The 27,547-nt window shown below is 34.3% G+C and overlaps 4 protein-coding genes and 1 long non-coding RNA gene across 7 annotated transcripts; 1 reads left to right on the top strand and 4 right to left on the bottom strand.

The window, feature by feature from the left end:
- Positions 1-1,612: 1,612 nt before the first annotated feature.
- LOC149400131 (uncharacterized) lies at positions 1,613-2,478 on the bottom strand. The gene is made up of 3 exons (XR_016296802.1): positions 2,321-2,478; positions 1,841-1,949; positions 1,613-1,739 (listed from the first exon to the last, which is right to left on the bottom strand). It is a non-coding gene; the product is annotated as an uncharacterized LOC149400131 (long non-coding RNA).
- Positions 2,479-3,563: 1,085 nt separating this feature from the next.
- Positions 3,564-6,440, bottom strand: LOC149400132 (uncharacterized). Of its 2 annotated transcripts, XM_089612808.1 has the most exons (7): positions 6,138-6,440; positions 5,319-5,438; positions 5,059-5,193; positions 4,715-4,826; positions 4,573-4,649; positions 4,421-4,485; positions 3,564-4,076 (listed from the first exon to the last, which is right to left on the bottom strand). In XM_089612808.1, exons 4-7 carry the CDS (start codon positions 4,726-4,728, stop codon positions 3,966-3,968), a joined length of 267 nt encoding a protein of 88 aa, XP_089468934.1. In that variant the 5' UTR covers positions 4,729-4,826; positions 5,059-5,193; positions 5,319-5,438; positions 6,138-6,440; the 3' UTR covers positions 3,564-3,965. The 2 variants fall into 2 exon arrangements, 1 of the variants encoding a protein (XP_089468934.1); XR_016296596.1 differs by lacking the exon at positions 4,573-4,649 and having other exon boundaries at positions 4,421-4,492; positions 4,701-4,826; positions 6,138-6,439.
- Positions 6,441-7,670: 1,230 nt separating this feature from the next.
- LOC149400133 (glyoxylate/succinic semialdehyde reductase 1-like) lies at positions 7,671-9,425 on the bottom strand. 2 transcript variants are annotated; one of them, XM_089613378.1, is made up of 6 exons: positions 9,169-9,425; positions 8,822-8,932; positions 8,643-8,744; positions 8,236-8,542; positions 7,849-8,143; positions 7,671-7,751 (listed from the first exon to the last, which is right to left on the bottom strand). In XM_089613378.1, exons 1-4 carry the CDS (start codon positions 9,268-9,270, stop codon positions 8,534-8,536), a joined length of 324 nt encoding a protein of 107 aa, XP_089469504.1. In that variant the 5' UTR covers positions 9,271-9,425; the 3' UTR covers positions 7,671-7,751; positions 7,849-8,143; positions 8,236-8,533. The 2 variants fall into 2 exon arrangements, with proteins under 2 accessions (XP_089469504.1, XP_089469503.1); XM_089613377.1 differs by lacking the exons at positions 7,671-7,751; positions 7,849-8,143 and having other exon boundaries at positions 8,343-8,364; positions 8,468-8,526.
- A 4,528-nt stretch (positions 9,426-13,953) lies between these two features.
- LOC149400134 (uncharacterized) lies at positions 13,954-16,229 on the top strand. The gene is made up of 3 exons (XM_089610388.1): positions 13,954-14,029; positions 14,107-15,568; positions 15,659-16,229. The coding sequence occupies exons 1-3, from the start codon at positions 13,954-13,956 to the stop codon at positions 16,146-16,148; spliced, it is 2,028 nt and encodes a 675-aa protein (XP_089466514.1). The 3' UTR covers positions 16,149-16,229.
- Positions 16,230-23,108: 6,879 nt separating this feature from the next.
- LOC149400135 (protein BIG GRAIN 1-like A) lies at positions 23,109-24,621 on the bottom strand. Its single transcript, XM_089610965.1, has one exon. The coding sequence runs from the start codon at positions 24,203-24,205 to the stop codon at positions 23,180-23,182; it is 1,026 nt and encodes a 341-aa protein (XP_089467091.1). The 5' UTR covers positions 24,206-24,621; the 3' UTR covers positions 23,109-23,179.
- Positions 24,622-27,547: the final 2,926 nt, after the last annotated feature.

Below are 27,547 nucleotides of genomic sequence, written 5' to 3' on the forward strand. Positions count from 1 at the left end.
GAAAGAAACTACAACCACAAAACAAAGAACTGGTTATGAAAAACACAGACACAAAAATAAGAGTGACGGCGAGCCAATCGTACATTCTCAACAAAAGTGGCTCGTGACGAAATTGTTGCATTAATGTGGTTGAGGTCAGACGATGCTTTTCGCTCTAAAAGAGAAGCGAGCTCCTTCAATCCTTCTACTCCGGAATTGTACGTCTCTCTCATCTTATTAACCCACAAGATGTTAATTGAGAAAGACATCTTGTGGATGAAAGGTCAATGTCAATGTCAAGTTCACTTGGCTCTCCGCTTGACCCACAAGAGGATGGAATCCGAACTCGCAATCTTGGATCGCTGCATTCAATCTTGTCTACATTGGCGTAAATTGCATCTACTTGCTGGAAAAGAGAAACACGACCATATCTTGGATGATCTCCGCTCCAAGATGAAGACAATGGAGTTGGAACTCAACCTCTTGGCTCATCAAATTCCAAGTCGCAACTCATCAAGCGAGCTTATAATCTTGTGCAACCTCCTCATCCAAAGCAAAAAAATATAACTCACACTTGAATGTTCTTTTTTTTTTTTTTTTTTTTTTTTTTAATTTGTTGAATGTTGTATCATCCTTTGAAGAGGTTTTTATTTTAGAATTATTGTTTATTTGTGCTGTACTTGAATGCCATGTTTACATTATTGTAACTTATGTTTGTTATGTCTGTGTCAATGATTTCGTTTGTATGAGTTAGACCCTAACCTTTCTTCATTAAAGAATAAATGAAAACACGATCACTAATTTTTTTAGACACACTATTTTAACATAACTTATTTAATCTTTGTCACTTTGCTTTAAAATTTGTTGAAAGAATAAAAAGCTAGAACAACAGTTGTTGTAATCTCGCCTTCGTATCACCTCCAACGAGAAAATAAAGAGCTCATATTCTGATAGGGAGGAAAGAGAAGAGCAACGATAGAAGGAGGTTTGAGTGCATGGATAGAAGATCCCCCGGACTTCCTTCATTAATATTGAAGAATAAATGAGTACATGATCGATCAATATTTTGTTTTAGACACATACGATCATTAAATTAATATAACTTCAAGGGTATCAATAGTTATAGGGAATACTATTCAAACGTAATCTCAAAATATGCCACTCTTCAACCACGCTCGTCGCGTAGAAAAAACTATAAAGAAAATAACATATATATATATATATATATATATATATATATATATATACACTAGATAGTAATACGTGCTTCGCACGTGATGAATTGTGTGTAATTTAGAATTTATTAAAGTCAGCAGTCATTATTTTTTATATAAATAATAAGCAATTCAAAGTATACAAATATAGTTGATGTACATCATTCTAAATCAAAAAACGAGAATAAGAAAAAAAAAATTACAGTTGACCAGTATAATCTATAAGCAAATATGATAAATAATCAGTCACTACATAAATTAAAGTCTACGTTTCATTCTACTTTAATGAAAAATAAGTGTTACTCAGCCACGTTCCAGAAGAGAAAAGACAAGTCAACTGAAATAATAATCACCAAATCTGAGAGAGAGTGAGAGAGAGACTTATGATAAACACCTTGAACGGGAACATGACCTCCACAACTCAAATCGTGTAAAAAGATAAAACACACACCCAATAAATTCTATATGGGAGAGAAAAATCATAGAAGTTGAACACCGTTGTCTCTGCCTTTTCGAAGAATTGTGAGTGCCCTGTAAATAATCCACCTAGTCGCACAGAAAATGTGAGAAACAAATAAAAAAAATACTTATCCTTGTTATAATACGAGGAAAAAAAATTAATTTCTTTTAGATAAATAACTACTTACCTCAAATTGATCATCTGAGCAATGCATCGATGTAAGACGAAGTTGACGTTTACTGCGTCTCTGATTTGAAGCTTGAGAATGTTCATCTAATAAAGATAGGTGAAGATCCCTATAGACGGAGGAAAGGCACCCAAAAAAAAAATAACGTTATACCAATTCACATTATAGGACCTGAACAAAGAAGAAAAGAAATTGGTTCGACCATCTCTTGTTCTGAAATGATCTAGCAAATTGAGTTGGTCAAATAATCATACTTTATGACCAGTGAAAATTGAGTTGTACACTTAAGATAAACAAAAAAAAAATCATGAAATATAGAATAAAAATTCTGAGTTTTAAAAAAAATCTAATTCCATTTCAATTAGATAAATTTTATGTAACATGATAACCTCCGATTAGATAAATGTTAGGTAACATGAAAAAGAAAAGAAATATAGAAAAACATAAACTTGAGAAAAACTAATAGAGAAGAGATAGAACCTTGAGCGGTCTCGTTAGGATGCATGTTACACAAATTTTCTGTTTGATGATAAAATTTTGGGATGGTCTCTTAGACCGTGAGAACCTGCGATAAAAAATAGAAAGGTAAACATAAACAGGGAAGCTTGGTTAAGAGGCAAAGAGTCGTTAAAATTGTAGAAAAGATAAGATTGAAAAATAACTAACTCTGTTCAGAGATGAATAACTAATTAACACACCAAATCTGAGAGAGAGAGAGAGACTTATGATATTTTTGTGTATACATTAGTCTTCGATCCGTTGCCCGACTATGAATCAGGTCAAAATCTGATTTCTTTTTTTTTTTTCTCAAAAAGTTAATTAATTGTATTAGAGATGCATTTGAACTCTATTCTCGAACTTTGGTTTCTTGGCATGCCAGTTACGATTGTGAAGCTAAATTCTTAATTTCCTTTGCTTTAATTAATTTTTTTTAGTAGCGAATTTATTGTACCATTGTTATACCAAGATCCAAGTTCAACTACTATTGTATTTTCTAAATAAACTTTTATTAATCACGTGCTTAGCACGTGTGGAACTTTGATTCGAAATCAATGGGGATACCGTTCAGAGCTATACCATGTCAAGATTTGGCTTAAATTTTGATTTCTTGTTTAAGTTGTGTGCTCACTAAAACTTCAAATGAAAATTAGATTTCTTTATTTAAAATGTATGATAAGGCTTATTTCAACATAGTTTTTCACTTTGCTATTAACTGAAATGTGGATTAAAATATTTATAACCGAGATAGGCATAAGTTTTCTTCTAATTTTCTAGTTCAGAACTCAGGAAGCTTGATCTTCAGCAGCTGCAACATGTTGCTCGATAAGGAATAGAGGAGATTGAGAAGAAGAGAATCAAGATCACCATAAAAAGAGTTAAGACTTGGTCATAATCTTAATTAAATTTTCCGATTGTTTAAAAATATTGACTGAGTAGTGGCACCCTCGGGCTGTTGATCACCAGCTGGCCAGCGACCAAGATGCATGTTTTTGGTTTTTTATTTTTCATGTTTGTTCTCCGTTTTATTTTTCCTAGTATAATGCTTAGTATGTCTTTGAATTCCGTCTTTTAACGTGTAAAGATGAAAAAAACAGCTGCATGTTGGACCTTTTATGATACTATTACTGAACAAACCCAGCAAAAACACATGCCATTTTGAAAAGAAATTTAAAAAAAAAAAAGTGATCAAAGTAAACTGGGAGGGTTGGCTTTAAAGCACATTCAAGATCAAAACTTTACCCTGTTATGAAGTAAATATCCCAAGCTATAACCAACTAAAGCCTGACCTTCCAAGAACTCGTACTCGAAGCTCCACCTTCGCTATTCACAGTTCAACATGGAAACAAACACTTTCGAGACAATTTATAACAGAGAATTGAATATATCAATCATCATGGCATCATGTCAGCTTACAGGCGAGCTCAAGTGCACAAATAAAAATCCACTTCTTCTGGGAAATTGGGTATACAAGAACGAATTTAGTCAAATGATTGCAAGTCAACGGAAGCCAAGTTTGAACTCGTTTTTTTTTTCTCTTGTTCTGCGATTAACTTGACCAAAAACTAAGGGATGCTTTAATAAAAATAATGATAACATAAAAGTCAATCGTGAGAGTCGAGATAAGTCATTCCTGAAGCGAGGAATCCAGAGAGCCTTCCAAGTCCCGTCGATGGTCAATCCGGTCTCCACAATTCTCTGGAAGATGACGAGAGCGGAATCGGACGGCCAAGTTAAGCTGAAATAGCAAACAATCGAGAGAAGAGAGAGTTACTCACATCAGATTAGCGAAAATTGGCATCGAAGCAGAGCTCATGAAACAGAGCTCTACTCTCAGAATCTTCTTTGTAAATGACCCGACCGAAACGGGATGTAACAATATAACGAAAGACAGGTAAATTGAAGAAGCAGCCACGTAAAAGTAAAGTAACCAGATTCACTCAAGATTTCACATTGATGAAATTCGATTTCAAGTAGAACTCTCTTTCATATTGAATATCTGTTAAAATTTTGATTAAACTCGAGATTTCATGGGATAATGATAACATAAAAGTCAATCGTGAGAGTTGAGATGGTTCATACCTGAAGCGAGGAATCGGAAAGAGAGCCTTCTGACTGTAATAAAATCCTTGCTGATGTGTTGAGCTCTTATTGCTTGAAAATGAAAATGAAAATAAACAGAAATGATCATTATTTTAGATATAGATATATATTAATTCGTGATATGATATCACCTAGAAATGTCCGTACGAATTGCCAAGTGCAGCTTTTTTGGAAGAAAAAAAATAGTGCAGACTGGAATTCGAATCCCCTGAAACAAGTACAATATAAATAAATAAATAGATAAAATCCATGTGCTTGCCTGTTATTTCTTACTTCTGCAGCGACATCTGGATTCCGAAGCATACTAACAAGCCATTAAAGATTTTTGCGAGTCATTTCAACTGTCTCAGCTGCTATATAGGAAAGCATTATCACCTTCATCATCCTGGAAAAAAAACACGAGCAGAAGCGTCACAAACATGCGAGTGAAAATCATATTAATCAAGTGAGCGAAACAAATAGCCGATTGGCCTAGCATATATTCGAGGACTGCCTAAAATTCCATGTTTTATCTCACAACAAAATAACTCTGAGATTCACCCATTTCAAGACATCGATAAAAGGAATAGTCCAATTCAAACTACACAAGATGAAGAAAGAATATTAAAAATTCAGACCGGCAAATTATAATTTGCCCCAGCTGTCTGAAGCAACCCGGCACATGACTTGGCTCCTCTAGCCAATGCTACATGAAGAGGAACTGAATTGTGTTCATTCCGAATGTTCACATCAACCCCAACATCAAGAATAATCTGCTCAACAATAACAAACTCGAGGTCTGACATGTCTCGAAAACCGAGGAGAAAGAAACTTGCATTCAAAAGTTACAATAAGAAATACTTATAGCATTCTTCTGAAATAGATATGTCTGGTATACCATGACCAGCTCGATATCATTAGCCACTGCAGCTGTATGAAGAGCAGTTTGACCATGTTGGGCGTCTTGAGATGTAGGATCTGCCTCAGCATTAAGTAGTATCCGCATCATTTCTCTCCCCTTTGAAAACAGAACCAATACGTCAAATTAAACCATCAAAAGATATCTTCGCAAGTTAAGAACAAGAAGCAGGTAAATGGACAATAGAATACGATGAACAATGATCAAAATTAGGATTCGAACAACAACGGAATCCAAGGAATCATTCCGAGACAAGACAAACTCGAGAATAGCTCGATGGCTACACTCTAGAGTCTAGATAGAAGGAATTTAATTTTTTTTAGGCTGGACTCTTGTATTATAATCTGTGATGCATAACTTTACTCATTAACAAAAAAAAAATCCTGTCTCTTTAAAGAAAAATAGCCCACAAAACGCATTAGCAATGCATACAATATTCTACACAAAAGATATAACAGGACCAATAACCATAGTCATCTTCTATTATGATTAAACCGAGAGTTTCTCAAATTAGGGAAGATCGCTAAAATACCATAAAAAAAATTAAAACACGCGCTGTTATGAACGAAGAAAAACTTAGATTCAATAAAATGGATTCTTAAACATACACAAAACTGAGAAAAAGTGACATATCTATTGGAAGAAAAATGAGACATAAATCAAAGGAAAATCTCGATTCAATAATATGGATTCTTAAACATATACAGTGAGAAAAAAAAAAGGTTGGACGAAATCGTGAGATTAAAGAATAAAATGAGACATAAATCAGATTTCAAATAAAAAGAGCAAAAGGACTACCTATTTGTGTGTTGATTTCGGTTGTGAAGCAACACAAAGAACAAGGACCACTGCCACGTTGCTATTCAGCATGAAGCATGAAGTTAGTGTGAATTAGGTCAGACCCATATAAGAATTTGGGTATACTCCGGAAACGCAAACGACAAAGATTGACCAGTGACCAGATAAACGAGGTCCGGATTAAGGACGTCATCGGAGGCCCGGTGGAGTCATCACGACATTCCTTTGAATCAAGGTCGCCAGAGGATAAGAGGGCCCTAATTTATAAACCAATTCAGACGAATCCCTCAATTCCAACAAGAAATCCGAAATCAAACAAAGAATCAATCAATTCAACACTCAATAATCAAGACCCGAACCCTAACTAATAGATTCAAACACTAAATCCACAAAACTCAAATTTTCAACCCCAAATCGGGCATTAAACTAACCAAAAATCAAGGTTTAGCCTTTACCTATGGAGAGGAACAACACGCACTTCCTTCTCTTCCTCACGGATTCACACCACTCACCTCTAGAAGAACAAAAGAAGAGAAGCTCAAACCTAAAATCTCCAACTTTAAAATTCGGAAGAGAAAAGAAGAATAAGTCGGGGACTTACCAAAACAACTCGGGCAAAGTCTACCGCCTATCTCTCTCTACAACACGGACGGTTTTTTTTTTCCTCTTTGAATCAGTATGGTAATCAAATGGAAGGGGTACAAAATGGCGACAACGGAGATAAAACTGGTTTGTGACGATTAGAAACTGAGCGAACAAAAAGTCCGGTTATTGGGCCAAAAAAAAACAAAAGGAAAAGAAAAAAAAAAAGCTTACGTGTCGTATTATAATTGGATAAAAACGTTATGAACAGTGATTTCGGATTTGCACTTATTATATTTTAATAGATTAATATATATATATATATATATATATATATATATATTCTTCGCACGTGGTGACTATAGATATGAACTGGTAAATTTATTTTAAAATAGTGTTATAGGAGAATCTTGAACTTTTTTCGAGCAGTATTGCACACCATATATTTAAGGAATTAATTATCCCGAATTTGTACATTATTTGAATGGCGGGTAATGTTAAATATTAACTTGGTGTTATAGGAGATTTGGAAGGCTCACTACTGTTATGAACTTAAATGATCTACAATGCAATCGACAAGGTACTCCAATATACACTTAAAACATAAATATAACATTATCCATTTTGATGAAATCATTAGGGACATTGCTCCAAGTCCCTCTACTTGGTTAAAGTAGTTATCTCATCCCGATAGTTTGAAACTTATAACTAATGGTTCTTTTTCCGATGGAAAATGTACGTTAGAGGGCTTAATTAATCATAAACAGTGTCGGCGATTTACATTGCCTGATATGTTGGTCCTATTATGGCAAACTCTAATTTTTTTAGTGGAAGTTAAAAGTTTAATTTGGAGTATTCACTTATTATCTCTTTATTGGTGGATATATATCAATATATTGAAAGTGATAACCAAGTGATGATTGATGCCATTATCGGTAATTCTCAGTCTCTGTGGTTGATGGGATGCGTATGGAATTTCACAACGGAGGCGCTCAAAAACATGAAACATTGGGAGGAACTTTGCAGCGAGTTCTTTAAGCAACATGAAATATAAAAGAATAATATTCAACCCTGGTAGGCATTAATTAAATAAGCTAATCACGTTTGAAAAATGCTATAAATAACTTACTAATCAAGCCACAAACTGACAAAATCTTTATCCGGTCACGATCAAACCTGAATAAGCAACACAAGTCACACAGACTTGAGCAACCCTGTTTTATTGCAAATATAGAATCCCCAAAATCAAGTACTTGAAAAGGTTGAAGAATTTGATAATCGGAACCGGCGAGCTAGATATAAGGGAGTAATGTCGTTGGAGAGTAAAACAAGATCTTTTGTTCTTGTAAAAGATATAAGTGGTTCCAGCGTTATCCACAATCTCGTCTAAAAGACGGGAGAAAGTAGCTTGAACATTGAAAGCTCTGCAGAGGTTACCACAAAACAGAAAGAAAAAAAAATCACTTAAAGAGGTTACATCGTCAAATAGTGAAGATTATAATTGGCATATGTATACCGGGAGAGAATCAACTGTGAAGACGACACTTAGTAATGAAGAGAAAAATCCAACCAACAAGCTGCATGCAACTGAACAAGATTTCGGTATTTTGCTCCTCAATTACTTTACCAATCTCAAATGACTGCACTTCACAATACTCTACCAATTAATATAGATAGACCTTATTTAGAAAGTTTCCAGATTTCAAATAGGTACAAGAAGGAACGAATATAGTTGCGTCTTCTTTTACCTGATAATAAGTTCCACTGAAAACGTTTTCTAATTATCATCTCTTCATGCGCTACTCCACTATTTGTCATACAATCTAGTTAATTGAAGTCATTACCAGCAAAATATATTTGAATCCAGTTTAGAAACGTTCACTGCCAAAATTGAAGTTCTTTTTGTAGTTAACGGTCACAAACCTCGATTATCTTGGTAGAACCGTCGGAATCAACTGTCGAAGCGTCTATATAGCCTTTTCCGACACAAATCTCCTCGAGAACGCTGTCTCTATCGAAGACTACCTGTGTAATTCGAGCTTCGAAGATTAAGAGAAGATTATTGAAATTTTCACAAAGAGGTAAAAAAAAATAGCACGAACCGAAAGAGCAGAACGAGGATTGGATAACATTGCGATGGTGTACGTGCATTTCTTGACCACCTCTGCAGGGGATTTCGCTGCCGAAGCTCCGTGCTCCACAAGCTCATCACACTGAACACAACATAATCAATGAATCTCATGTTTGCCTTCCATTCATTAAGAACAGCTAATTCAAAATCTATTTCCACTATAACCAATAGAGGATATATGAAACTGATTTGGATTGCGAGATTTATCTTATGTATTTTCATTATAGGGAATCTTAACGATCTTGAGCTGAATATGAATCAATCAACCGTGAAGAAAAGAAAATAATGGGGAAATATTAGGCAAACAAAAGTGCAGACCTTAGAAGGAGATCTGTTCGAGACAGTGACATTGAAGCCATCGCGGAGCAGATTCAAGGCCATGGCCTTTCCCATTTCCCATTGGCTCATTGGGATGTGCATCGGCACTGCGGAACATATTTGCCGGCTGGAGTACCTGCTCTTCCAATTCCATGCTTTCAAGCTCCTTGGGCTCTGCTTCAAGTTTGGCTCGTGATGCACCACAATTTTGTAAATATTTGAATGATTATAATTAGAATTTGATACCAAAGCTAAGAAAGGAATACCCACCTCGTTGAAATCTGCCACCACGTCGATCGGAGCCAATAAAGCATCTTCGATTTGCTTGCGCCCAATCAATTTCACTGCCCAGACCTGCACCAAAAAAAAAAGCCAAGAAACACCAAGTCGTTGGATTATAATGAATTAATAAGTTGGAGTTTCGAGTGAAAATTATGGCCATCAACAATACCATTTAACAAAGTTGATCACGAACCAATGAGAAATACTGATATACTTAATCCGAAATTTTCTGCAGTATCAATCTATATTCAATTCCAATCAGTACACAACTTTGTATTCAAAGCTTCATGGTTTTTACGATCAGATTCCACGAAACCCTACCCAGTCACGTCAATGAACTTGAACGAATCGAAAAGCTAGAGTTTCGAGATCAAACCTAATAGCAGATCCAGTGGCGAATCGAAAAGTTAGAGTATCGAGCAAAACCTATATAAAATCTGAAAACCCTATTTTTCAAATTAAATTCGAGCAAAAACCATATCAAATCCGAAAACCCCATGTTATAAAGAGGAGACATAAACGACGTCGAGATGATGAACTCACCAAGAAGAGGAGCGGAGACGATGTCCGACGATGATGCGCGAGCCAATAATGGCGAGTGTTTCACTGGCGGCGAAGAGCAACGAAGAAGAAAGAAATATAGAAGAAAGAGGCGCGAAATAAAGAGACGAGAGAAAATGGTGAATTAAAAAAATAAATAAAACGGTTTGTATTCAGGTGTGAACAGTCATTTCGGAATTGGCTTACATGTCGTAATTTAATTGGTAGATCTTTGTGAACAGTGATTTCGGATTTGCACTTATTATATTTTAATAGATATATATGTATGTATGTATATAAAGATCACCTTGACTGCTTCCTTAATACTCAGTTCGTAGAACAAGTATAAACACTTGTACATTGGAGATGGTAACTCAAGGTACAAGTTTTTTTATTTTTATTTTATTTTTGCATCAGCATTCCTTAGGGTCGTGAGTATGTATATGCAACCTCTGTTGCATGTTCATATTATATATATATATATATATATATATATATATATATATATATATATATTAAAAACACTACAAAAATAAATTAAACATTAGCAGAATATAAGATGCGTCAATTAATCGAGAATCGTATTCCCTATATTCTTACGATAATTGTAGATTCGTTACTTGTTTGTTTGTCTCGATTTCTCAAACAGCATGCAAAGAACCAAAATGATCTGTTTGTTTCTTACACGCCATTACCTTCGTCTACATACATCAATTTTATAGAACTCAATTCAAGTTCATTTATATTAATCAAACAAGTTGTGTGGACATTAGTTTTTAGTCTATCAACGTCTACAAAAGATAAAAGAAAAAAAAAATACACACACACACACACACAAAAACTAAGGCTTTTATTTAGCACATTTTGCCATGTTTACAAAATTGGTTACTGAGAAAAGTCGAGGTCTAAATTACTGTTACATATATTGCAAATAATAAGCGGGTACACAATTTGTAAATATAAGGAAAAATTAATATAATATTAATGAAAACTAAATGTTACAAAAGTAGACAAATAAATAGGAGACGCAAAATGATAGACAACTAAAATACTGATATAAAACCTTGCTCTCTCACGTCTCAATTCATATGAATCCTGTGCACCCAAAAGATAACTGCACATGAACTCAAATACACATAGCTATTGGTTGTTATTACTTATAGTTAGAAATTGGTTGAAGAAGGATCTGCTATGGTAATCTGAGATACGAGTTTGATATATAGAAATGAGTTGAAGAAGGATATGCTAATAATAAAAAGCATTTATCGATTCATTGGTATCTTAATACTAACTAGATTATAGTAACGTCCACTTGCAAAAATACAACGGCACACTGCACTAACAAGTTTGACTCGGGCAAACAAAAATATGTACGTACCAGAAACTACTACTAGACTACAAAGAGAAGAAAATAATTTATTGAGAGGAGAGGAAATTATGAAAGGCTTGTTTCAGTGTAATTGATTAAGAGCATTCTTCCTACTTTTATAGTTAAGGCATGCAATGGTTAAATCATTTAACATTGATGCTCGACAATCTCATTAGTACATGTACATGTTAATATTCACAAATTACGTACAAACTGTTTAAGAACCTCAAACACAAATTAAATTAAATTAAGGTTCACAACTGCTTTAGCCATTAGGGCACGGTTATTAGCACACACGAGTTACAAAACCATTTTTAATAAATGAATTCATATAGAAAACTAACAATAAATAAATCAAGCTAAGCAAAACGTAATAAAGGATGGGGGCGGTGCGCGTGTATGGTGTAGATAGACCGAGTACATGCTAGTCCATTTATCAAATTTAGTCACCCTCATAAGCTCAAACCATTATCTAAGAGAATCATTTATAAAGTCTCTGTTTTCACCCTCGATTTTGTAGGAGTTTATCTCCGATTACGAGATAGGGATATGTTTGGCTAATCCCGAGTAGACTTGGTCCTGCTTTTTTGTCTCATACTCTCGTTGGTTCTCTTTCTCAGGCAATACATTTTTCAGTTAGTCTTGTCGGTTTAGTTATTGTTTTTTCTTTGTATTTTATTTTAAATGGAATTTCTTTGATAATATATATATATATATATATATATATATATATATATATATATATATATATATAAACTCTCTATATAGAACTTTTTGCTATTCCATTTTAGTTCCAAATTAAATTCATGGTTATTTTTATCAATATTTGTACATTAGTTTATCCTAGTTTAAATTATGAAAATGAATAATCCATTCACATAACAATATGATTAGGGGCAATTAGGCTAGTAGTCCAATAACCTTCCCTCTTTTTAAAAAATGGCTCAAGTTTCATTTTTATTAAGGAAATAGTCTACCAAACCGAAGTTAATTAAATTAACTGTTTAATTAATCAAATTAATTTAATTAACTTCGGCTTGGTGAACTATTTATCTAATAAAATGAAATTTGAACTAGATCCTTAAAATAAAGTAGAAAATTGGCTAGTTGCAATAAATTACTTATATAATTAAGACATTTTGCTTAGATGAGCGTACGGCCACTCAAATAATTACCATGAATCAATAAGATATTAAATACTCTTTATCCTCCAAAATTTTCCAACAACTAAAATGTTATTATTCTAGTAAGACAAATGCAGAAGAAACTAAATATGCTCCATACAGGGCCGGCCCTGGGCTAAGGCGAGCTAGGCCCAAGCCTAGGGCCCCCAAATATAGATGGGCCCCCAAATTTTTTTTTTTTCTATTTAACCTTCCCCCCTCAGCGCGACCTAGACGAACTCAATCCCAAGCCCAGACGTCCTCTGCGCCGTCTCCTCTCCTCCGGCTCCGCGCGACCCAAACGACCAGCTCCGCGCGACCCAGACGAACGCCGAGCGCGCCGACTCCGCCCCGCGCGACCCAGACGAACGCCGAACGCGCCGTCTCCGCCCCGCGCGACCCAGACGAACGCCGAACGCGCCGACTCCGCCCCGCGCGACCCAGACGAACGCCGAACGCGCCGTCTCCGCCCCGCGCGACCCAGACGAACGCCGAACGCGCCGTCTCCGCCCCGCGCGACCCACACGAACGCCGAACGCACCGACTCCGCCCCGCGCGACCCAGACGAACGCCGAACGCGCCGTCTCCGCCCCGCGCGACCCACACGAACGCCGAACGCACCGACTCCGCGCGACCCAAACGAACGAGCAGTGCATCTCCGAGTCCGACCGAGTCGTACTAAATCAAGGTGAGGAAAATGAGAGATTTGGAATATTGAGAATTGATTTTGAAATTAGGGATTTGATTTTGAATTTAGGGATTTGAATATTGAGCAGTGCATCTCTGGTTGTATATGCAGGACAATTATAATTTGCGTGTGAGCTTGGCTGCTTGGATTTGAGTTTGAGTATACACAGGACAATTAGAATTGAGTTTCAGTGTAGATATCAAGCGATTAGAATTTGTTTTAATTTCGTTCGTCAAGTGAGTATACAGCAATTAGAATTTGTATTTCATTATGTTTTTTTTTTCATCTTATATATTTATTAACTTATTTTTAATTGTTTTCAGCAGTTAATTTAATGAGTTCAATTAGAAGATACAAGTCGGGTGCAGAAAAAAGAAAAGAAAAAGAGAAAAAAGAAGTTTTACATAAGAGTCAAATTGGTTCTCTCGATAAGTATTTTAAAAAAGATGTGGTTACGGATAAAACAAGAGCTGAAGTCGGGATTGAGAACGAACAAACTAGTCAGAACGAGAACGAGAACGAGAACGAGTACGAGAACGAGAACGAGTACGAGAACGAGAACGAGAACGAGAACGTGAATGAGAACGAGAATGTGACCCCGAATGAAGAACACGATAATGAAATAGGTTCCATTTGTTTTGATAAGGATGATCCGGCGAATTGGAAGCAAATAAATCAAAGTCTTATCGATTTTCTTGTTGAAAAAGGTCCTAAAAGAAACGTTGATATGAGATTTCCTAAAGATGAGTCTGATAGAAGTTTCTCTTCAAATCATTATTGGCGAGTTTTACCGAATGGAGAGAGACAAGACAGGAGGTGGTTAGTGTATTCAACTTCAGTCGATAAAGTTTTTTGCTTTTGCTGTAAGTTATTTGCAACGAATCGTCATAATGTAGGCCTCTTAGGTGATGGAGGTTTAAATGATTGGCATAATATTTCTGCACGACTTTATAGCCACGAGAGAAATAAGCTACACGTTGACGCTATTGCTAATTGGGTGGATTTGGAAAAAAGGCTTAAACAAGTGTCAACCATTGATTCGAGTTTACAAGAACATATCAACAAAGAAAAGGAGCATTGGAAACAGGTTCTACAAAGGATACTAGCTGTTGTAAAAAGGCTTGGGAGAAATAATTTGGCATTTCGCGGGGATAATGAAAAAATATATGAAGAGAGGAATGGGCTTTTTCTACAGATGATAGAATTGCTTGCAGAGTTTGATCCGACGATGCAAGAACATGTTCGCCGTATCTCGAAAAAGGAAATTAATTACCATTATTTGAGTCACAAAATTCAGAATGAATTGATTCAATTGATGGCAAACGAGGTGAAACTCTCAATTGTTTCCACAATAAAAGAAGCAAAATATTTTTCGGTTATACTTGATTGTACGCCGGATGTTAGCAATGAAGAACAAATGTCTCTAGTAGTGAGGTGTGTGAATATTTCCAAAAATCCAATTGTGGTTGAAGAGTTTTTTATAGAGTTCATAAAGGTAGATGACACTTCAGGACTTGGGCTCTTTAATGAACTTCTTCATGTTTTGGAGGCTCTTCATCTTAATTTTGATGACATAAGAGGGCAGGGATATGATAACGGTGCTAACATGAAAGGAAAAAATAAAGGTGTACAAAGTAGAATGCTTGAAAAGAATCCTAGAGCATTTTATTCACCTTGTGCTTGTCATTCTCTGAATCTTATGCTTTGTGATATGGCTAATTGTTGTCCCAAAGCTGTGTCATTTTTCGGTGTCATACAACGAATATACACATTATTCTCAGCTTCTACGAAGAGATGGAAAGTCTTTAATGATCATGTGAAAGGTCTCACTGTCAAGCCATTGTCGGAAACACGTTGGGAAAGTCGCATTGATAGCGTTAAAGCAATAAGATACCAAGCCCCGCAGATAAAAGAAGCTTTAATGTTTTTGGCAAATAGTAACGAAGATGCCAAGACAAAAAGTGATGCTGAGACTTTAGCCGTATACAATATCCAGAATTATGAGTTCTTGTTGGCATTAATTATTTGGCATGATCTGTTATTTGTTGTTAACAACGTGAGCAAATTTCTCCAAACTAAAGATATGCAAATGGATGTTGCCATCAAAGAATTAGAAAGTCTACTTGGCTTTTTGAAGCAATACAGGGAAATTGGATATGATCAAGCTAAATTGCAAGCTACAACGATAGCAATTGAGATGGATATAGAGCCCGTGTTCATTGAAAAACGAAGAGTACAGAGGAAAAGACAATTTGATGACAACGCTAGTGACGCGCTCTCACAATCCGAGGAAGAGTCCTTCAAAATTAACTATTTTTTCTACATTGTTGATCAAGCTATATCGTCATTCCATAGCAGGTTAGATTATTTAATCTTATTATTCAACACTTATTGTATCAACAAATATTTTTGTTCATAATTTATTGTCATAATTATCTTTGTCAATAGGTTTGTACAGTTTCAGGATTTTGAAAAACAGTTCGGGCTTTTATTTGATTTGAAGAAATTAAAGGTCGTCGATAAACACACTTTAAAGAGTTTCTGCGACAATCTTGCATCATCGATGGAGCATAATGAGATTTCAGATTTAGACAAGAATGATCTCTTCAAGGAACTGGAAATGTTGAGCCGTAGTGTCCCGGAAGATATAAACAAAGCAATCGATGTTTTGAATTACATAAAGGACTTGGATTGCATTTATCCAAATGCGTGGATCGCTTACAGAATTATGCTAACTTTACCAGTCACGGTTGCCCATGCAGAAAGAAGCTTCTCAAAGTTAAAATTGATCAAGTCTTATCTTCGTTCAACTATGTCGCAAGAAAGATTGAGCGGTTTAGCTACTTTGTCTATTGAAAAAGATATGGTCGAGAAACTTGATTATACGAATTTGATTAGTATTTTTGCATCTAAAAGTGTTAGGCGTGTTATGTTTTGATGAATGAAAAACTTGATTATAATTTTTTGTTTTATATTTAATTTTTTATTATTATCAAAAGGCCCCAAAATTTTTATTCGCCTAGGGCCCCGGATGAGATCGGGCCGGCCCTGGCTCCATATATATAGATGTAGATATATACACACACGCACAGCACACACACATGCATAGCTGGTACGGTGGTCCTCTAACTTGCTGATGATAATTATCTGGTACACATGCAAATGTTTGTATAAATAAATATCACAAATTGTGTAGATGCATCGGCAAATGCCACGGAATTCTGTTTGGTTGGTGAGAAACATACCCCACTTAATACTAATACTTAGCCTTCACATTTGGCAGATAGGTTGGTTGAAAGTTGCACACTCTACCTCTTCAAACCTTTTAATTCCCCATCTACATTAAATACTATGAATTATTTTGTCGATGTGTAGTAAAATCTGTTAATGGCTAGAAGAGTACACGCCACGGTAGAGCATATTAAGTTGGTATAAAAAAAATGTTTACAGAATTTATAATGAAGTAATAATTAATCAAATACATATACTCGAATACAAGGTATTACCAAAAAGTAGACAAAAATCTTTCAATCCCAGCTTGAACTTGATTGAGAGGTTGTTATTATGTTAGCGAATATTTAAGAGGAATCTGCCATTCCATTGAGAAGTGCATGTAGTTCCTTACGTGAGATGTTAGTAATTTGCATTAGAATATTTCAAATTCAATGAACAGAGAATAAGATGGTTCTCTTCTATACGATGCATGAGGTGTCGTTCTTATTTTTTTTAGACACAATGGTCCCTCTAAAATTGCTGTTTGCTTACAACTTTTACTTAATTGCTAAAATGATCTCTGATTTTTACATTTAGTGATAATTTGGTTTTTGAAATTTCTTTCCTAGCTAGCTCATCCTAAACAATTTCGCTAAATGACAAATCTTTTTTTTTTTTCTTTCTATTATATAGTACTTGCTCAAGTATCGATTTTATTGAGATATTGATTATAGACAGAGATACTAACATATATTTTTCGTTATTATATAAAAATCAAAGAATATTAGATAAAATAATAATAAAATTATAGAAAACATATACATACATATATATATGTATATATCCATGATAACATATTTAACTCAAAATTCTAAATCGCATTTAGTAAGGTACTAAGAAATAACATTTAAAATAAAGGAAAATAACACATATATACCATATGTTTCTGTGAAATGTCAAATTTGACTTTTAATTTTAAAAAATGTCGAGTTTATACCATATGTATCATTAAAATGACGAGATTATACCCTAAAATAGATAACAGCGCCACAAACATTCTTTTTGTTGATTTTTCATTGATGTTGGCTCTAATATTTATATGTAAACTCCATTTCACCCTTATTAATTTGTACTATATATGTAATGTATATAAAAACGAAAAAAAACAAACAACAATTTCTAAATCGTGGAGAACGCAAAAAAAAAGAAGTGGAAGAAATCGACATTCGATAGTCATCAAAATCATTGATTCGAGCATGAAATTCAGGACTCAAAGTTGCGATTCGAATATGGAAAGAAGTCATCTATTAGGGTGTATGAATTCTATTAGTCTATTTCGAGTTAGGGCTATTTTTTATTTCAAAATTGAGAATTTGAGAGTTAAGGTACTGGTTTGGAGTTTAGTTCGATTTCTTATATCAGAATCACCATCAATAAAAAGTATAGTTGTGGCGTTGTTATCTATTTTAAGGTATAATTTCGTAATTTTGATTAAATAAAGGTACAAACTCGATATTTTTGAAAATCAAAAGTTAAACTCGACATTTCATTAAAACACATGGTGTATGTATGTGTGTATATATATATATATATATATATATATATATATATATATTATTTTCCCTTAAAATAATAAAACTTTTTTTTTTGGTAAAAAAGAATGACATGAGACCTTGGTTTCAATTTTCAACGTTTACAAAATTAATTATGTACAAGATGGCAATTAAAAATAAATATTAAGCAACAAAAACAATTAAATACAAAAAACAGATACAACAAGACATATTCGAATATATATAAAAAATAGCTATAAATATCGTCTAAATACTGTTATTTCTTATACTTTATCTAGAAGTGAATTTCAACAGTAACAACTACTAAACATACAAAAGGTACCGACGGCATTTTATACCTTTAGTAGTCACACCTATTTCATTCAGTGAAAATGATCCGTAATGTGTTTATTTAAAGAGCATTGCTATGTGACACGGGTCACGACCACGAACGACCCACTCACATTTTGACACGTGGCAGCACAGTGCCACGTGTCAAAATGTGAGTGTCGTTCGTGGTCGTGACCTGTGTCACAGAGCATTTCCGTTATTTAAAACATGATCTCAATCTCATCAGTGGGAAAATCTACTTATCTTTCCTCATAGAGGACGGAAAGTTGGAGACAATTTCTACAGGAAAAAAAAGCTAAAAAATTTGCATTAATATAAATTTTTACTGAGTAAAAAAAATAAATAAAAAGCCAAGCCACCTAAAAGAAAAAAAAAAAAAAAAGAGTTGATCAAATTATACCAACTACAAAAGTTGGAAACCATTTGGGCAATTAAGTCTTTTTTTTATTATTAAGGGAAGTATTTTTTTTCTTAAATAGTCTCTAAATTACAATTGATGAAAGCTTAACATCAATGATCCCTGCCTATGGGAAACTTAGGGACAACTTTACATCAAACAACAAATCTCTCTTTAATAATAGTAAGTCTAATCAGAATATTTTTTTTAATATGGATTGAACTCTCGTCAAATTGAAATCACAGGAGAGGTAGTTTGTAATGAGGGGAAAAATCATGACACAATTAAAAACTTTGAATTATAGCTCCATGGTACTCTATCAACGTCTACAAAGACATGTCACCCTCCTAATTCAAGTAAAACACTTAACAAAGTTTTGGTTCTTTTAACTTTCTCGGGAAAAAAAACTACACCTCCTTTGTTTTTCTCTTTGAATATCTTCTAAGTCAACGCTAGTGGGCACTAATGTCTCATATCATTTCATGGATATACGAATTTTTTTCTTCGCACAAAATGTAAATAAGAGTCTAATCAGAGTCGTTATGCCATTTATTATTATTTACCAAATGACGAAATAAAATTTTGCTCTTTAGCGGTGTATCATAAAAAAATCTTGTTTCACTTAACAAATTGCGTTTGCGATTATTTATAAAGAGAATATTATGATCAGTGTTTATAATATTTCTAAATGTTTATTTTTCATATTTTATAAATTCTTTTGAATAAAGTCAACAAATTTTGTAGCTAGAGGCTATTATTTAAAAATATGAAGTCTATTTGACTATTTTAAAAATATTTGTGTAATTTTTTTTATAGTTATTGTGAATATAAGGGTTATTTTTAAAATTGAACAATATAAATCAGTCATTTCAAAAAAATTAAACCAAAACATACCAAACAACAGGTCGAACAGATGCGTTCGAACAACAAGAACTAGAAGCTGTGATGAACCAACTCTGCGAAATTGAATAACCTAGGACAAATCTAAGAATGAACAACTATACGCACGATTGAAAGAAAATACGAGTTTGAACAATAGGAATGAGCGATTCCAAAATAAAAACTGAATCAAACTTATTCGTAATCAAAACATATCAAACAATCAGCATATAGATGAGTTCGAACAACGAGAATTTGAAGCAGTGATGAACCAGCTTCGCAAAATTGAAGAACCTAGAGCGAATCGAAGAAGGGACTAGCTCTGCGAAAATGAAGAACCCAAAGTGAATCGAAAAAAGAATCAGCTTTGCAAGGGTGAAGAAATCGATTAACCAAGGCTAGGAACAAAATGAGGTTAGTTTCTAATTAGAAATAAGTTTGAAAATGGTAATATGAAACCCAACTCTAATATTAACTATTTCCTTGAATAAAATTATAGTTTGACCAAAATTCAAACTTTCTCCAAGGGGCTACATACTTACAAACAGACATCATATAACATAATTGAAGGGTTATTAATAAACCATAAAAATCGTAGGGTTAGTTTTATTTTTTCGGTGGTAGGTTGTAAAACATGCGATAGAATTGTGTGATTAAGTGCATAATAAAATGCTGTGTCATTTAACTGAGGGTTTCTTTTTATATTTTTATTTTATTTATTGTGTATTTCTTTCCTGTAGCCTAGTGTAGAAAAGTTAGTTCGCACAATTGCCATCATGTATAATCCTGCTACATTTTGACTTCTCAGATCCGTAACGAGAGGTCCTACTTGTCTGCCAAGTATGAAGAATAATGCAACTCTATTATTTTTCTGTCAGATAAACATCGAGATCGTGTTTGGATTTGCATATTTCTCCTCATATTTGTAATACCAAAGCAACCCATTGTAAGAAAACGAATTAGAGGAATATAAAAAAAAAAAAAAAAAAAAATTGAATCATATTTATATTTTCTACACGTCTTAGTTTACTTTTGCGTCAGTTACCGAAGATTTTAACGGAATGAATTTTATCATTAGTATTGCAGCGTTATAAGAAAAGAAAAAACACATGAATGAGTAAAAGATATAATAGAGGAAGTATGTATCCTCGACTCTAAATATATATATATATATATATATATATATATATATATATATATATATATATATATATATCGCCGCGCTCTTTTTTTTCAAAAAAATTAAGATTTGAACTTTCAATTTTCGGTGTCATCGTCCCCCCCCCCCCCCCCCCCCCCCCCCCCCCGGAGAAACCGAGACGCTAGTAGTTTTGACCAATGAATAACTCCCGACCTAAAAAAAATATACTTTTTATCTTTATTTTCATATTCATATTTTGGTTTTTCTTTCAATTATATTTCAATAAACAATACTTATTAGATCTGACTTTTGCACCATTCGATCTTTAATCAGAGTGGCTAATTTCTTCAGATCTGAATCTCAAATATAATATATGGGTTTTTTTTTTTTTTTTTTTTGCGTGAATCTCAATCGGAAAAGACCCCTATAACTGCAATTCACAACAGGCGAAAACCAACGTTTCCGCTCGTGATTCGTGTAATAATATGATTATCACTCGTTATTTGCAAAGACGGGTAATCCACATTTTATTTTGCTATATATTTATGATTGTTTGTGGTCTACTTTTCATTTTTTTCTTGTAGAAGTTTTAAAATTTCTTTTGGACAATTCTTGTAGTATAAGCCTTTGATTTTTATCAATATATTCATTCGAAGAACTCTTTATTAACAAAAAAGAAAAAGATATAATAGAGTAAAGAAATTGCTATAACTAGGTATATTAAAAAAAAACTAAAAAAAAAACTTTTGGTTTCCTAATTTAAATCACTACTTACTTTTGTTCTTTTATTTTTCTTGAATTTTTTCAATTTTGAAAAAAGTTTCATTTTCTTTAATCTCGTCTCATGGGTTTATTATTTATACATCCTCTTTTTTAGTGAACCATTTTAACAACAAAATATACAAAATAATTAGTTGAAACTAATTGATTAGTAAACTAATCAAATTATTTGCAAAATAGTCAATATTATATTTTTCAAAAAAATATTAACATTGTAAATAAAAATATTGACCACTACATATCAGCAATATATATTATTGTCATAAAGTTTATTGACAGCGTCAAAAAAATTATTAACATTTGGTACATACACATTTTTAAAATTTTTGATGACTTCAATAGCTTTAGACAACTACTACTTTACGAATCCATAAATTTCAATTGATTATTTAGCTAGAAACCTACTTTTTAAAACAAAATTGCACGTAACTTCCATTAGAGTTAGAATAAAACACCCATAAATACAAGAGAATAACATATTAATAAAATGCATAACACGGACTTAGATCGGAGTGAAACACAGTGCATGTGATAGCTCATATTGTGCATATTTTCTAAAAAAGAAAAAAATGAAAGAATAAATAGCACATTAAAACTCAAGTATAGATAAGGCTCTTTCAAAGTACACAAAATGATTGATAAATAGATCTAATCAATCGCGATCTAATGACCATTAAAAAAATGATTCTTCAGTGTGTATATAAAATTTATCGAAAAATTCACACTAAAATAGTTGATGGCAGATCCGTTTCCAACTCAAATCAAACAAAACATGTTGTTCGCTATTTTTACCATGAACAAGTCTTCTTCTTTTTCTTTTTTTTTTTATTTTTTTTTTTTATTTTTATTTTTTATAACCCAAACAATGAATAAGTGGAAACTCATTCATGGATATCATTTTAACTTAGAATCCTCTGAGAATTAGCTCCGAAAAACACTTTAGATAATTACAACTTTGGAAATTTTAACCAAAGTTGTAGCATCTCAATCATTTCCCATTCTTTTGAGTTGAAAAAAAATAGAAAGGGGGGGGCCTAATTTACCTTTGGGATGGTGAGGCCATGTGCCAAGCCTGTGTAAAAGTAATAAATGGAGAGATATAACAAAAATAAAAAACAAAACCCTCTCAGTCTCACTCACTATATCTCTTTCTCATATCTCACACCAAATAAGATTTGTCTTCTACTTTTTCAATTTATTTTTTTCCACCTCTCTTTTTCAAGCAGACTTTTTGCAAGTAAAGCTAAATCCACAAAGCTCTCGTTATTATATTCAAGATAGGGACTGTTGTTTTGGTCACACGTATTAGTATTTAGTAGCACACACCTTTTTAAAGAGCCATGCCATTTGCAATTGCACATTTGCATGTATTGATTCTTCTTTTTTTCCTCTTTAACCTTTCTTCTTTTTTTCCCTACTTTAAGTCCTTTTCTCTCTCTCTCTCTCTCTCTCCATTGCTAAAACACCACGTTTTACCACACTTTGCTACGCATTCGGATCAAACAAAAAGTGAATAGCAGAAAAAACATAAGCTAAACTAAACAAAAAGAAATTAAAAAAAAATGTTCATAAACCCACATCCAAAAACCAATACCATTGATAAACGTACATTTTTCGATTTTTTTTTTCAAGTAGGAACTATAACTAGTAAAACACTAATAGATCAAACCATGAGCAATGGCGTGATTTGTCTTGAGGCTAGTAGTTTCATACACAGGAAGTTCTTCGCTATACCTCAACCCAACGCCAACAAGATGATCAATCTCGAAAAGATCAGAGCTTGAACAACTCTCATCCTCCTCATCACCGTCGTCCTCGGCTTCACGGCGATGATCGTCGCAAAACCTCCCACTCGAAGCAGAGCCGACGATAATCTTCTTCTTCGCGAAGTTCCTCATGTCCGAGGATGGCATGAGACGAGGATCGTGGGTTTCTCCGTCGTCGTCTTCGCCGAGGACGACACTCACCGGATAAAACCGCACCGATCTCTTCTCGCTTCTCGAAGAAGCCTGTGGTTTGACCAGGCAAGACCTCGACGACGGCGGATCGGAGGCGGCGGCGACGTCCTCGGCGGCTCCGACGTAACACATCTTGGCCTTCTTGACGTTGCCGGAGCTGAAAAACGAGTTGAGGAAGGTTGCGATCCGACCGCCGGGAGAGATCGGCTGCTTCACTTTCTTGAGCTCTCCGTAGATTTTCATGGCCTTGAGCTTGGTCGTCCTCGAAAATCCGTAGCAGGGCTTCGGGTTATCCTGATCTGGCTCCGAGATGACTCTCTGTCTCTGTCTCTCGGGCTTTTGACTCGGTCTCGGTCTCGACTCTGTCTCGGAGGAAGACCAGAGAGACTCGGAGGAGCTTGAGGCTGACGTGGACATCGTGGATGATGTTTGGGCGCTACTGCTATTGAGCTTCTTGACCCAGCTCTCGATCATCATAGCGCGCCGGAGATTTTCGAGCTCTTTGTCTTGTTTCCCGTTGTTGTCGTTTTTGCTCTGCTTCTTCTTCGCGGGTGTCGTTTTTGCCTCCTCGCTCTGTTCTTCTCGTCGTCGGTGCTGTTCGTAGTGAAGATCGTCGACGGACTTTGAGTCGTCGATGGAACGATAAACTGCGTCGAGTAAGGAAGAAGAGAAAGAGGCTGTTCGTCTCCTTCGCGACACGGCTTTTTCTTCGGAGCTGTACATGTTTCTTTCAAGTGATTCACGAGAATATGTAATGCTTTTTCTTTATAGATATATATTTAAAAGGGACTTTACTGGATCATGAGAAAGAAAGGAAAAAAAGTTAGGAAGAGAGAAACACACACACACACAATAGATAGGCTTGGAAATCGTATGTTTATATTGTGTTTGTTTCTTATTTAATGGGTTTGAATGTGGTGTGTCATTGTGGAAATTGAGCATGAGAATTGGAAAGCGAGAAATAAATAGGGAGTGAAAAGAGAGAGAGGCCGTGCGTGCGGGTCAATTATGGTGTTGTTGCAGAGACCCATTTACATTTACAGCTCAAACCCTTTATTTATTTATTTATTATTGTTTACTTTCTTTTTTTACAGTTCCTGTCGTTTTCGGTCGTTTTAAATTAACAATACTTTCATTTGTTATATATTATTAATTGGTTGGGGAAGATGTTTGGGTGTGTGTGTACCATATAATGTTTATTTTGTATGTGGTACTATTTCCAATATGATAGATTCAAACTCAAGTTAAACCATTGTTTCTTTCCAGTTCGTGTCGTTTGAATTTTGGTACCACTCAGAGTAAAATAATGTATGGGATGGGATAATGATACTGTCCAACTTGGTAGATGTACTTGTTGTATAGCTTTTGAAATGTGCATAATGATTCTAGGGCAAAACCTCTCTCTCTCTCTCTCTCGCTCTCTCTCTCATACCTGGCTACAGGAAAAGAGAGAGAGCAAAACGTCACATTAAGAAGGATACGACATGAGATCATTTGTATGGTTTGGTTTTTTTTTTTTTTTTTTTTTTTTTTTAATAAACCTTTGTGTGCGTGTTTTAGTAATGAGGAAAAGAACATTATAGTTTTCTTGCCGTACCACACTGGTCGCTCCTATGTTTTGTTCTCATTTCCGAGCTTGGAATATCAGCCAAAGAATAGCTATTCTCGCGAAAGGCTAAAGCCTATCCAAATGTGGAAACCATTATCAACCTCAATGTATGCTTAGATAATGGGAGGTATTATCAGAAAACATGTTTACATTGAGTTATCTTAGTTTGTTATTTAACTAAATGTGGCCCTGCTCATAAGTCTTCTCCAAAAGTTCTACTTGTCTCAAGTCTCAACCTCAATCTAACCATACATTGAGGTTAGATTAAGTGTAATTTTCTTGTTTTTCTTTTTTCTTGTAATACCATAATTTTTTTTTATCAAATTTAATTGTATTCAAGTCAATAATTTTTTTTTATTGTTTAATAAATTTTAGAACGAGTTATTTTCATTTTTTTTAGTTAATCTTAATATGATCATAAAAAGGCATTTTTTTTGCCTCTCGTTCGATGCCCAGATTTAGTCGAGCCGCCTTTGAACGAAGACTTGGGCACCCGATTTAGTCAAGCTACCTATAATCATAAGAGATTATTGCATATGCTAAACAAGATAAAAAAGGCTAGTTTGGACTCAAATGCTTCGATCAGTTAACATGCATATCACTATATGGTTTAAGAATTTGTATCAAATAATAGTTCACAATTTTATCGATGATCAAAATACCGACACTAACAAGATCAACGCAACACGGACACCACCAAGTAATGTCAGCATAATTAGTGGTTTCATTTTATGAACAAAAACCAAAACATTTCAGCAATCGCGCAAAAGCTGCAACATTTTGAATAATAAACTCGAGACGAGGCATTTAGATCTTAAAATATACAAGTTTTCCTTTTTACCCTAGAAGTTTTATTTACATACCAATAGCGTGAGGAGTAAAAGTTCCATTTTCCACAAACCCAGCGCGATTGATACCTCATTGCCATATCTTGAATCAAGAATAAACTTCAAGTTTATCTTTAGGCAACATCTTATTAATTTCTAGAAACATGGAACAAAATCCGATTTATACTTAACAAGTTAAGAGAACAAAATGCTCTGTAAAATCACTGCGTTGCTGAACAATTTCCCAACCAGAGTACCGTCTCAAGTTGCTATTGAACACCATCATTATATTGAGTGCCACAGGTAAAGGGCTCAAGTAATAAGAAGCCAAGGGAACGACTTAAACAATCGATTAGCATAATTTACGCAAAATCTATAGAACAGAATCAACAGAAGAAAATGAGACTATAAATATTTTACAGCAAAAGAAAAGGTTTACCAAAATCAGAATATCATAACAATGAGACTAAGAGACGATTCATTTCAAACACCGTAATATTCTTAAACTAACTTAGCTAGCAGAACAACTCTCTCCGATCAAAGCAGCCAAAAAAAAAAAAAAAAAAAGAGATGGACAAATGATTGATCAAAATCAAAATCAGTCTCCCTTTCTCCTGAAGGAACAACCCTCGGTGAGTCTGGCTTTCCCTCCGGTGGGCTGGCACAGAACAGTCTGGCAGTTTCCACACACCATCACCGTCTGAGAGTGGCTAAACACAGTCGTGCTGCGTTTCAAATCACGAGTATACCAGTCAAATTCCCAATTCAAATCGGAAAACCTCAAATTGATTATACCATTGAAAGTAGTGTTCTTTCAAAGGTCAGTTTGGAACCCCCATTTTTTTTTTTTTGAAAATGAGCCGCCTAAAACCTCTCCACCCCCTCAGGTGCGACGAAGAGGAAAGCGCACCCCTTGCCTCTGAAATTACTGGAACCCCCATTTGACTAAGCATATAACATCAAATCCCCCAATTCATTCAGCCTCGAAATGACGTAAACAAGTATAAAGTACGGCTCTTGTTTAGACTTGTATCTTAATTTTGGTGATGGTTACTGAAACAACTTGAATTCATATACATATGTTTCACTTCACAGAAAATTTTACTGCTAAATAAACACAGATTGAAATTCCAAACAATGAACTGTTGAAATATTAACATTCTGGAAATCACATAAAAATACCTTACTCTCGGTAATGACCAAGACTTCTAATTTTTGTTTACCAAAAAAAAAAAAAAAAAAAAAAAAAAAAAAGATGTAGCTAATGAAAATATGTAAATCAGAAAGAGTTGCATGGTTGAAACTTACATGCTGAAGCAATCCTGGCATTAGACATCCTTGAAACGGGGGAAAATATAAGAGAAATAAAAACAAAATAGAATCAGTGTTTGGCTTATACGAACATATTAAACACCTCGTGTTAATAATCAGCCCAATTTATTTACATAGATAAAAATACCAAAATAACCTCTCAACCGTTCCCGCCCATTAACCTCACGAAAATTAAAATCATTAAAAGCAATATCTTCGGATAATAACTGCCGCAAATTAAAATCATTAAAATCATTAAACTCTGTAATTAAACCACAGATACACTCAATCTTCTTCTCCTTCTTCTCTTATGCGCTC

Source organism: Urtica dioica, chromosome 4 (assembly GCF_054948205.1).
Source record: "Urtica dioica subsp. dioica isolate 48M chromosome 4, U.dioica_male_clone48M_v1_H2, whole genome shotgun sequence".
NCBI classification, from domain to species: domain Eukaryota; kingdom Viridiplantae; phylum Streptophyta; class Magnoliopsida; order Rosales; family Urticaceae; genus Urtica; species Urtica dioica.